Below are 12,793 nucleotides of genomic sequence, written 5' to 3'. Positions count from 1 at the left end.
AGAGGCGCCCTGCCGTTGTCCATAATAGTTGGAAGTGTTTGTCTGCGTACGGCTTGTGAATTTTAGAGTGTTTGCAAAGTTGGAGCAAACATACGTTTGCTTCATGGATTCTGTTCATTAATTTTTAGCGCAGATATTACAAGAGCGTGTTTGTGTCACATTTCTTACTCTTTCAAATAACCTTAACGGTAGACCAGGCTGTAGATATGCTATTAGGAGGATGTTGAATTTGCTGGCATGCCACATTCCCACTCGTCACTTTCAAAGTGGGCATACGAAACAATTGGCACAGATGATGCCTCGACACTTTTGTGAATGACGGAAGCTGCAGCTATGTGTTCGTAACTGGGAAATACAATCCAAAGCAATTCATTGTTAGAAATGTTTCTCGACACGTTGAGTTTATAACAGGAAAACATTGTTCTGGGCTTTTTTGTTCTGTGGGTTCCACGACACTACCAGTGTGTAGCCACAGGTTCAAGTAATGTGCCAAGACTTCGAACTAAGTTTGTGTGTCGTCTGAGAAACTGTGCTGGAAACGCAGGAGGTGGACAAGCGCAAGAAGATGGAGGAAGCCTACAAGCAAGCCATGTCCGAGGCCAGGTCACAGCCACCGGCTGTGCTCGGAGGCCCCGATTACGAGGTGAGAAGCATTTCACCCATTCATTCATTTGTTCATCACAATACAAATTGAGTCCTCAAGCACCTACATTTTTTGTATGTGATCGTTGCTTTCGATACCTTGCATGCTTGCTTTGATGTACCTGGCTACATGGGAACTTAGAAAGGACTAAATGTGCTAGAAAAGGAGCTGCTATCCTAGATTTGATGCAAGAGATAGATAGAAATCGCGAGCGTCATTGTATGAATGGTATGAATTACCGCTACAGCTGGGGGGGGGGGGGGGGGGTTCGAGCCAGGCTTGGCGTTAAGTGGCTGTTTTTGTACAAATGCATGTTTATTTCATCTGTGAGAACCATCTAGGTATCTGTCAGTTTATTTTTATGTGCTAGTGCCATTTAGCCAATTAAAACAAATTATCATTGCAGTGTGCATTCTGCCCTTTTTTGTTACAGTGCATCACACTAAGAAGAGAAGTCGCCTGTCTGAACAAAATCGTCAATCATACTTTTTCGTAGTTCAACTAGTTCAATAACTTTTAGTATTTTTACTCATACTTTCGAGCTTGAACAACTTTAAGGTTGGCAGGTCTGCAGGGATTACTCATGACCTGTTGATTAGAATCTCATTTATTTTTCAGTCAACAAGGAGCTTTGCTGTTGAGCATTTAACCTCACTGAACGCTTTAAACGGGTACTGACACAAAAATTTGCAGTTTTTTTTTTTGCGTCAAATGAAAGGCCAAGCTCTCAAGAGCCTAGAAAATGTATTGCTAAGCGTGAGTGCACCCTGGAAAACTAATTACAATATTTTTTTAAAAGCTAGTTTCAGTTCGTCCTGTACCCTGACATCATGACACGGTATAAGCTTCTCGTCACGTGCTCGCGCGACGTTTTTGCGCCTTGGCTCTGTTGGTGACGCACAAGCAGTCATATTGGAGTTTTGGTACCTGACGTCATCGCAACTAGCCAGATTGCTGTGTGAAGTCACCAGAATTAGTAATGTAGCCTGACGTCAAGCTAGTGTCGATGTCGGTAGGTACGCTGTGGAAAAATTGACTTTAATATCAAAATAAAATATCTTATCAGCATTTGCTGAGCTTCACACTTTCTCAGAGTCGTCTCTGTATACAGGAGATCTGTATGGCACAGTCAACTCACATTCAAAAAAATGGTGTCGGTACCCCTTTCATATGGGACAATATTGCATAGCTAGTTTGGCCTCCTGAAAGCAATTCAGGTCTTCGTAATAGTTGAAAGAGTTTATAACACACTCAAACCTGTATTGTTGCATGCAGCAAAAGAAAAGTTGAGAAAGCTTTGATCAGAGCCTCAAAAGTTAAGATAAAGCCAGAGGCAATGGATACTGTAGGTGCTAGTGACATGGTTTATATGCATTCGTACACTAGGTTCCAGCCGCATTCCAAGGGCAGTACATTTGAAACAATCTGCTGTTTTCGTACACAAAGCATACTCTGAAGTTGACATCTGGAGAAGATATTTCAGGTGCACCGAACTTCTGGGAACTCAAAGATTCCTTTCTTCATAGTTCTGGTAATCGCTTTTGATGACATTGAAGGTGCGAGAGAAGCACCAGAGAAACAGTTAACAAGCAAAACAGTTTGGTGCCTAGAGAGCATATCTGTTTGAAACAAACAGGCTGAGGCAACGACAGCAAGAAACAAAGGCTGGATACTTGAGACCACGCATATGCCCACGCCACACGTGGTCTGATTCCTAGTGCGTGCAACCCAACACCACGAGAGCTTCCGCTGCTCCATTCACAAAGCAAGGGCTGGGGCGGCTTGTTTAGTACCTCCTGCGTCTGCCTCTAGAATAGGAATCATGTCGTCTGGGCTGATATATATACGAGTACGTGTATATGTGTGTATATATATATATATATATATATATATATATATATATATATATATATATATATATATGTTTTTTTCTTTTGCATTGTTCCTTATCAGGGTTGTACCTAATCACCGCTGAAAGGGTCACCAAGAAAGAGCTTACGTAAGCGTTGCTTCACGTGCTGGCTATCCGCAAAAAAGGATGTCTTGTTGAGTTGTGGTTCTTGTGTCTGAGGCATTGAATTAAAACACGTGTGTTGGGATTTTAACCAATTTTTTTTAAGCATATCAGTAGAAAAGTAAAGACATGCAGTTATTTGACCGTGGCTTTTACCGGCCTGCCTTTATCTTTTTCTTCGCTGATTGTTCGTGCAGGAGGGACCACACAGCATGATTAATGAAGACGAGTTCTTTGATGCCATTGATGCTGCACTGGACAGAAATGAGCAGCAGGAGGAGGAACGGGTAAGATGACCTTGTAGAGCATTCCCTATGACCCTCTCGGGCACATGTTGTTCTGTGCCTTAACCCTTTCAGACGCCAGCTATGAAGGATTGTCTGTAAATACGTCAAATCGATGCAACGTTCTTTCAAGGCACTCAATATTCTATTGCAACAAAAATAATGTCATAATACGTAAGTACGTTAGGCTAGAAACATGGTGTAAATTCGCTTCCGGTTATGTCCATGTAGAGCAAAGAAAAATTACACTTTTGTCGTGGATCGCGGGTAGCGGCACGTCGAATGACTCGTTGAGCATAGTAGTGCCTTCAGCAAAGTAATCGTGTGCTACAGTACACTGCAAAATGAAGTTAAATGAAGACAAATTTATTATGCAGGAGGTTCAATTCATCTAAAGCTCAATGTATCTTGCTCTTTCTTAGAGCCCCTTTCGATACAAATAACAAAAAAAGGTAGAGCTGTGCGAATAGCAAAATTTTGGGTGCGAAGCGAATTCGAATATTGAAGTGTGAGTGCAAATCGAATCGAATATTTTTTTAATATTTCTCGAATATTTCTAGAATATTTTTCAAATACTTCGAAGTGAAATTGCAGAAAAAGAATTAGAGAGGATTCTTTAGCATATTCTTATGAGATAGCCACATGAAAGCGTTTCTTTTCGCTAGGTTGATGAAGCACTGGCGGGGTGGTGTTTTATAGCTGTCTTATCAAGAATGAGGCATTGTAGAGGCCGAATTCTATTTATGTACATGATCTGGTGCAACCAAAGTGTTGCCGACAACACTTTACACTTGATAGGCAAAGATGCCATTTCCTCAGCCTCTCCTCATCTTTCAACTTCTGTGGAAGCCCAACTGATGTGGCGGACAAGGGTGTGCTCCCTTCAAGTCTGGAGTTCCAAATCTGCCTCATAGATGTCGATATACAAAAAAATCTGAAATTTTGGATGCTAAAAAGCTTCGGCGTCCGATTTTTCGGTCTTCCTGCCCAAATTTCAGGTCCAAAACAGCATTAATTGAGCCCCCACCTCTGCCACATCTTTCATCTTCATGTTGGAACCAGCGTTTTCTTGAGTTAATACATTTGCGACCGTAGCGGAGCTTGAAAGGCAGCTTTGCCGCAATACGTGGGTGTGATGAGGTGAAGCATATTGAAATTCTAGGGACTGCTTTCAATCGGACGTTGACTGTCTCTTGGCAAAGTTCGACCGTAACGCAGCTTGAAAGGCAGCTTTGCCGCAAAACGAGAGTGTAACGAAGTGAAGCGTATTGAAAATCTGAAGGGGTCACTTTCAATCGAACGTTGACTGTATTTTTTTGGGAAATTCGAATAGTTCGAATAATAAAATTCCAGTGCGAATCGAATCAAATAGCAAACACTATTTGAAAAATATTCGAAATTTCGAATATTCGCATACCCCTAAAATAAAGTGGTGTACACAATTGTGTACATAGCGTCTAAAAGGGTTAAAAATATACTTTTTTTTTTTTAAATTTCTTGATGGAGTTTTATGAAACATGGTGAGTTTATGTATATTTGTGTGCTGATTTAAAATATGCAATTATTTTTCCATTATAATGTGTAGTCTTTAAAATAAAAAATATTTCATGTGCCTTTTGGGGAGCAATTTTTTTTTCTAAACTGAGAGAGCTAGAAAGCAAATAAGCATATCGCAACAATCTGGAATCATAACTGCATGCAGTGCAACCAAAAATCGATGCTCTAAACCCATTTGAAACAACAGTTATGGTATGTTGAACAATCACGAGTGAAATCCCAGCTTGAAATTGGCTCACTCGCAAATTTTCAACATATTTTGTTGCACTGCACACAGTTCTGATTCCAGGTTATTGTGATATGCTGATTTACTTTGTAACTCTCACAGTTTAGAAAAAATCTTGCTGCCCAAAAGACACATGAAATATTTTGAATTTAGAACTGTGCATCATACTAGAAAAAATAATTGCAGGTTTCAAATTATCACCCAAATATGCATAATCTCAGGAAGTTTCATCAAAATTGATCAAAAAATTTGAGTGCTGTGTTTCCCCTTAAATCTGTCGTGTTTCTCCTCTCATCACAAGTCTTGGTGATGATTTTGTCAATTTCTATCATCGAGAGCAGTGGTTTTTAACTGTTCCTTGCTCAACATATTACCTTCTATTATTTTGTTGTAATTATTGCCCTCAAAAGATTCTGTATTCTGGGCTCGAATGTTGAAAGGCAGGCACCTGTGTTGGGAGATGAGCGATCATTCTTCATCATGCATTTTAACCCAGTCATGCGAGCACAAAACTCATCTTGAAGGTTTTCTTCTTTCCTACGTCCTTTTCTTGTTTGAAATTTCACTTTCGCTTTGCTTTCTGAAAAGGGCCCTTACTAATTGCAACCGTTAGAGGCTCTAAACCAACTGGGTTAGCAGCCTAATCTTCTGAAGGAATATGGCTCTTAGGCCAAAATTCGCAATCCACCTAGCTTTAAACTTAAGAATTTTTTTAATCATTTTTGTGCCCTTTGCTCACATTAAGGGCATAAAAAAAAAGCACGGCAATAAATTACAATAAGGTTAGCTAAGGGGGCAAATGGCTTGTGGAGACAAAAAAGATCCTCAAAGAAAAAAGTGCGTTTTTTAATGACATTATTGAGATCTACAGCTATTATTTCACATGTAAAGCCTAGCATGAGTCTTATAAAATCAGTATTTGAACTTCAGTTTAGATCTGTGCAACGAGTACAAGCTGAACGTTAAATGTTTTTGGGTCACTTATTCAGCTTGTCAGAGTGATATATCACGATCTAGAACAGCTAGAGCTGTAATTGCTTTTTTTAACATAAAGCCCAAGCTGTGTATTACAAAGTGCTGAGAGCAGAACTTTCATTTTTTGCTCATAGATTTTTAAAATTTGATTTTGTTCTTTCTTCACGGCAGTCGTGGTACAAACATTGAATTTCGATCACCTGCAGAATGACTAGTTATGATTCGATCTGAAAATTGTTTGCAGCGTTGCACTTGTTGCATACTGTAGTATCTAGCTATCTGATAATATGCACTTTCTGCTCAACGGTTTCTTTCCTATTGTATCTGAGGACAATAGAGAGGTAGCTTTGCGTACGTTGTAAACCAGTTAACCTACAAAAATAATTATTGCATATTTGAAATCAGCATGAAAAACTAAGCAAGTCTACTTAGTTTCATCAGGTGTGGACATAAAATACAGTGAATATCATCACAAGCCATGTCCCCCCTTAAGAAATAGATTTTAAAAAATGAGATAAGGTTGCTTTGTGAATATGCGTGTCACGTGATGTAGGACAGAAAATAACGTTGACTTGTATACAATAGAATTGCGTGACAGTTGGAGTGACTACCAGAGTGGAAGTGTTTGTTGCGCGCTGCAATGGGAGCAACATTTCACGCAAACACTCGCATGAGCATCATGTGATGATTTGGGAGCGCTTACCACGCTTGTAAATGTCCATTTTTATCAGGCAGCTTGATTTATAAACAGTCTGTCAGGTTGTCTGTGGTGATAATACTTGAATGATAGGCTGCAAGTGTTTTTTAGTTCAACATAATGGGGTAGAAGAATGTCTGTTATCACGCGAGAGAGGCACTTAAGATACTATCTAGCATATAAATCCAGACTACATTCACTACCGTGACACAGCACAATTGACCTTTGCGGGACACCTGACCAACGTTTGACATTTCACTGCAAAGCACTGCGTGTTTTTCATTTTTATTTTACTTTTATAAGTTGCATTTGCTGTAGTGACATGCCTTGTTGAAGCCTATCCTAGCAGGCTTACCAACTTAATTTCATTGTCGAGCAATAAATAACTTGTCGGAGCTACAGCTGTCACCCTTGAAGCTTCATTTGTCAGACGTGACACATGTATCCCTGTCACGAAAGAATGCTCATTTCGTAGCATTTTTGTGTCGTACTAGTTTTGTTGTGTCCTGCGCTGTGATTTCAGTGACCTTTGCTTTTCTATTGCATCTTTGCCTGTTCTATAATGTGAAGTCGTTATGAGAGAGTTTATTCCTTTCTTTCTTTTTAGCTCTGCCATGAAGACCTTGTTCACTTTGCTTTGAAAGTGGCTACAATGGTGTACTTATTCTTGTTTTTTCTCTCTTTTTTTTTCTTCAAGCGTCAAATAAAGAACAGGGTACGAGAAATGCTGCGACCAGCCTCCGCAGCATCTCAGCATCCTCTCTGGAATGAGGTTTGTGCACTTCTATCGTTTAATTTCTTCTCGTTCCTGCTAACGGCCTTGCTTGTCGAGGAGACTCGTCTTTTTCTTTTGTTTAAATTGCGCCAGGTGCTGTCATTCACCTCAAATAAATTGAATCACCTTTTTCAATTTTTTTTACGTGTTTCCTACCTCAATCTATCTGCCAAACATTTGTACTTGACCTTATTTCTGGAGTGGGCAAGCTTTGGCCTAGATTATCACGGTGTAAACATCGTGACAGAACTTTTTTTTTGTGAGACCCTCCTTTCGTTAATCGGGAGCTTTCTGGCTGTGCGCACACTCTACAGACAATTGCTGGGAAGATCAGTTGTAACAGTTAGTTCGTTGCTGCTGTAGCAGTTATCATGACTAAGAAGTTTAAGAGGACTATTAAGTACATAGCACCAGCATTGGTAAGCCGTTCCACACTACTGACTTTTCTTGTGTATATTGCATCTCTTTAGTTGACTTTCTACAGATAAATGCAGAGTTAAAAGTAACTGGGTGCTAAGTAAATTCATGGTTCCCCATCTTGTGTTAACCTTCGCAATTTTGACTCCTATTCGCACCAAATGTAATTTTTTTCCCCTTGTGTTCGTAGGATTCGATGTAATTCGATTCAATTAACTCTTTGAGGGTTGAATTTTTTTGCGAAATCCAGTTTGAAAATGTGTAATTTTTTTATTGCTGAAATAAATTGTTCAGACAAATCTATTTAAGAAAAACTGTTTAAAATTTTTTTTCGTGACCGTAAAGTAACAAAAAAATCATTTTTGTTGTTACATACACATGGTTTATTCGTAGTAAAATCAAGCAAAATCCAAAAAAAAAAACTTAACGGTTTTTTATAAATAAAAGTTATGCATTTTATTAAACATAGCTCACAGATATACAAAAATAAGCGTACCAGAGTACTTTTCCGGTTAAAAATGTTCGTGCTCTAACACAAAAAATTTTGCAGTGTGTGATAGTCTTTGAAGCATGGCTCGCCGCGCACGCTTTTCAGATGTTGCTCCTTGATCGTCATCGGAGTCTGAACTCGTAAAAAAATCCTCGTCTGACAAACTGAAATCCAATGAATCAGATTCTGATTCGGCACTTGGGGAATAGTCCACATCGGAAGTATTGCTGCTTGACTCACCGGCAGCAGAGCAACTGGCGCGCTTCCATAGTGTAAGCGAACTGCGTCGGTGAGTGCACGGAAGAAAACTCCATGGTTGTGCGCCCGTCCGGAAAGCAAAACGAGTGATAAAGCTACAGTAATCCTTCATCTTATCGCCAACAAGACGTAGTTAGTTTTTCCAAGACCCCAAAAACAGGAAACGCAATGACGGCGGCGTCGTTTGTGTAATTTAGCGCCGCACGGAAACAGATGTAATTGCGTCCCGGGCAGCAATAAACGAGAGAGTAACAAGCGGTCACCCTTTGATAGATTAGAAACCAAACAGCCATCAGCTTTGCGGGCACAAGAAGCGAAAACCACCCGAAAGACGAAACCGAAACCAGCCGGACTGCGTGCGCGCATTCTGATCGGCAACTGAAAGCCGCCGCGCCTCTTTCGAAAGCAGAAAAAAAAAGACTGAGAGACATCGGCTCATTAAAAAAATTCCACATATTCCTGAAGCGTGGCAGCACATTCCAAGCAAGAGAAATGAAAGCACGCCGTGGGCGCGCTCGGTTGCGCAAGCGATAGCCGGCGCGCTGTTTTGCGACGCGTAAAAGAAGCAACAATGGAGAGACATAGGCTCATGAAAAAGATTCCACGTATTCCCGAAGTGTGGCAGCACAGTCCAAGCAAGAGAAATGATCGAAAAAGGCGCGCGTTTTAAAAATAAACGCTATGCCATACATGTACGACGAAAACCCTCAAGGGGTTAAAGCTTGATATGTAGCTTTTTGTTATTCCATTCATCATACATGTAAATGAGTGCCAACAGTCAACCGTTTTATGGAGGCCTTTAGCATCGGTACCCTTTGGTACCAGGAAGCTTCTGCCGTACATGTACGGCAAAAACCCTCAAGGGGTTAAAGCTTGATATGTAGCTTTTTGTCATTCCATTCATCATACATGTAAATGATTGCCAACAGTCAACCGTTTTATGGAGGCCTTTAGCATCGGTATTTGCAAGGAGTGTTCAAGTAACAGAAGTCCCTTTCATCGTAGTATACACACATTCAAAGAAAAACCACCTTTGTATACATATGTGTAGTTTTTAAATGAAGCAAAACATAGAAGTTGTTGGAATCCGTACGACATTAAAAAAAAACGTATTTACAGTATTTTATACGTGTAATAATTTACGAATGGTTGTTTAGTAAAAGGGAAGCTTGTCTTCGACACAAGAGAGGCCTCACACTTTGTGTCTCCAGAAGAATCTTCTGTAATTCGTGAGGGGGTAAGGGCTCCAAATGTTCTTGCATTTCTACACGAGGCTGGTTCGATAGACTTCTAGTAATAGGCTGCCATGTAGTAAGAGTTGCTCATGCTGCTAGCCTTGAACGCCTGGTTAAACCCGCTTGTTGTTGCATCCTACGACCACCAACTGAGAGAGCTTGTTAATGAGGAACAACAGAGAGGTCATTGTATGTGCTGCATCGCTTGCACTAATCACAAAGTGGAAGAGCAATTCACCAGGTGCTCGTAGAGTAACTCAAAGATGGAGATGCATGTATTTAGATTTAGGTGCATGTTACTGAACCCCAGGTGGTCGAAATTTCCAGAACCCTCCACTACTGCCTTCCTCATAATCATGTCGTGGTTTTGGTACATACTAAAACCTGAACAGTTATTATGAAAGATGGGGACGCATAGTTTGTTCGGGAAACGCATGTAGGGCCATTTGGTAGTTGAATGTGACACCACTGCACCGCACATCATATTAAAGAGATGCAAACTTGGTCGGACCGGCTAAATAATAGAAATTGAGTCTCGTACCCGAAACATTTATTTTTAACAATGAGCATTGTGTTACGTTTTGTTCCGAGTGACTGAGTTCTTTGACATCATCAGCCTAGGCAATCTAAATTTGTTTATGTCAACCAAAAATATTCCTCTGTAGGCCTACAATCTGTCGAATGAACTAATGATTTTGATGTTTTACCTTTGCCAAATTCGGAGGGTTTCAATATAAGGATTCTTGTTGAATCACAGAAATGTGTTCCGTGAGTTCGCTCAAGAACTGGTGGATCTGCATTAAATTCCGATTTTCCTCATACATCATGCTTTGTAAACCTATCGTTACATGTGTTGCTGTGTTAGCAGTCACCTGAAGAAAACTAAAAAAAAGTATTGTACGGCTGTGTCACGATACGTATTTGATTCTGTCAGCTATGTGTCAAATGTTTGCAGCCTTTCAGTTTGTCTCTCCGTCCATTTCTAATGCAGGTGGAGGATATTACAATGGAACAGCTGCGCTACGCCAAGATGGGTGTTGGTGAGGGCGGCTGGCAACTGTTTGCCGAAGACGGCGAGATGAAGATGTACCGGAGAGAAGTGGAAGAGGGCGGCATCGTGTGCGACCCCCTCAAGGCAGTGCACGTGGTACGCGGCGTCACAGGGCGCGAGGTCTGCCACTATTTCTACAACCCCGAAGTGCGCTTTGACTGGGAGAGTGAGTGCGCTTTATTTTGGCCGTTGACCTTTGGGTACTTTCGTATCTGGCTGCCTGTGTACCTAGCACAAAAAACATGTTTTGAGTGTGTCTTTCTTTATAGGAAGTGCAAGATCTGTCCATAAATAACCACCAAAGTGTACACTACGGGGTGTGTTAATTAAGCAAGCACCTTGCTTGTCCATACCATGTATACTCGACCAAGGGCTGCACTAATCTGAGAGCTGCTCTCCCAGTTTAGTAGCAGCCTAAAATAAGGAAAAAAAGAAAGCTTAAAGGGACACTAAAGGCAAAATACAACTCCGTGTGGACTTTTGAAATACCATTCCAGAAACCTCGTAGTGATTGTTTCGTGCCAAGGAAATGCTTAGTTTGAAAGAAAATCATGTTTTAGTGGTTCGCATGCTGCTAGCTCAATTCAAAACGCCCACCTCTTAAGGACGCGTGACGTAAGCACTCCCCAAAGCCACCTTTTGCGGGCACTACGCCAGCACCTCCCATTACAGTAAAAGCTCGTTAATTCGGATTTCTAGGGACCGGAAAAAATGTCCGAATTAACCGAATGTCCGAATTATCGAATGGTCGAAATAAACACAATAAATGCACGAGTTTTTTCAACATACCTTTACTTAACAGAGTAATCGCGGATGCTTGTCTGTTTTCGAGCAGAAATTCGCGCGGACACAATTTTTCTGAGCCCTTCAAGGTGCTCAGCAGCTCGCATGATGTCTGCAGTACCGCAAAAGTTTCACCCGTCATCCACGCTTTTCGGTTGGCACAGTAATCCACGGGAAGATTGTTGATGTTCTTAAAGCAGCGTGGCTTTTGAACCTTTCCGATAACGAGAAGCGGCAAGCGCTCTGTTCCCGTCACGTTGGCGGATAAAAGTACGGTTACTCGTTCCTTGCTTCTTGCCGCCGATTGAAGGATCCCCTTTCATCACTCTTCATCACTTCTTGTCGGGAGAGCCCGTTATTCAGAGCACGCAAAATTTCTACTTTGGTGGTGAAGTCCTTGGCCTCGTACTTGGGCCGCTTCGCCGGCGTTGCCATCGGCGGAGAGTGCGGTCGCACGAGAAGTCAGCACAAAAGCACCAGCAACGATCAAGCTAAAGGAGCCGTACTGAAACGTTCCTCGATAAATCGGCGATCAACGATGCAGCACACCAACGGGAACAAAGCAACAAAACCCACACGCGAAAAAAAGGCGTTCAACCAGTCTCAATCCAAGCCAAGTCGATAATTGATGTCCATGGCGATGCTGCGTTTGAGCTTCACTTTTGTTCCGAATTGTTCTTTTTTCGTTTTCGAGCCTTGCCAGCGGCCCGAAAGTCGCCGAATTATTCGATTTGCGGTCAAATCTGTCCGAAATAACGAGCGCCCAGTCTCATAGAGTGATGCGTATATTTACAGGGACCAGATGACGTGTCCGAATTAACCGATTTTCCGAATTAACGAGAGTCGAATTAACGAGCTTTTACTGTATGTGGCAACATTGCACCTACAGTGGAAATGCACGCAAGAATACATCTTGTTATGCTGGTTTTGCCGGCCACTGCCGCTTGCATTGTAATGTGATGTTTTCTGCGGAAGTGCTTGATACTCGGGCACTGCTGTGTAGACTCTGGAAGCTGCATGCAATCCGGCTGTCAGTGCGGGAATACGGCCGGTCCATGTGCATGTATTTGAGCCGGCGCCATTCGGGGAGCCTCTTTACATCGCTGGTGCGCCATGCCGCCAAAACGCAACACAAGCAACCTGTGAAATCTGTGTGCACAGCTTTCACTCGTGTGATACACGTCGGACCAATGTTCATCCCCTCCGAGGAGTCATACGGAAGGCGCCTAACGGCTCATTTGGCTTAGAGCGCGTAGAGGGACAGTTCACGAGAACAGCCACGAGAATTATATGCAGCCCTTCCTATTTATGCATTTCTGCTTTTTTAAAATCTTGAAACCATTTCTTTATTCTTCCATTGCCCTTACGTGGGCATGCAGCATCCTGAC

The 12,793-nt window shown here is 41.7% G+C and overlaps 1 protein-coding gene across 1 annotated transcript in view; it reads left to right on the top strand.

Annotated features, from left to right (window-relative positions):
* LOC119387574 (ceramide transfer protein) overlaps nucleotides 1–12,793 on the top strand; it is a 47,673-nt gene that overhangs the window by 19,191 nt on the left and 15,689 nt on the right. Inside the window, exons 6-9 of the mRNA XM_037655006.1 lie at nucleotides 545–643; nucleotides 2,855–2,944; nucleotides 7,094–7,168; nucleotides 10,563–10,788. Coding sequence (XP_037510934.1) covers nucleotides 545–643; nucleotides 2,855–2,944; nucleotides 7,094–7,168; nucleotides 10,563–10,788 — 490 coding nt within the window. The remainder of the gene's footprint in view (nucleotides 1–544; nucleotides 644–2,854; nucleotides 2,945–7,093; nucleotides 7,169–10,562; nucleotides 10,789–12,793) is intronic.

This window comes from Rhipicephalus sanguineus, chromosome 3 (genome assembly GCF_013339695.2).
Source record: "Rhipicephalus sanguineus isolate Rsan-2018 chromosome 3, BIME_Rsan_1.4, whole genome shotgun sequence".
NCBI classification, from domain to species: domain Eukaryota; kingdom Metazoa; phylum Arthropoda; class Arachnida; order Ixodida; family Ixodidae; genus Rhipicephalus; species Rhipicephalus sanguineus.
This window is presented reverse-complemented; position numbering and strand designations above follow the sequence as displayed.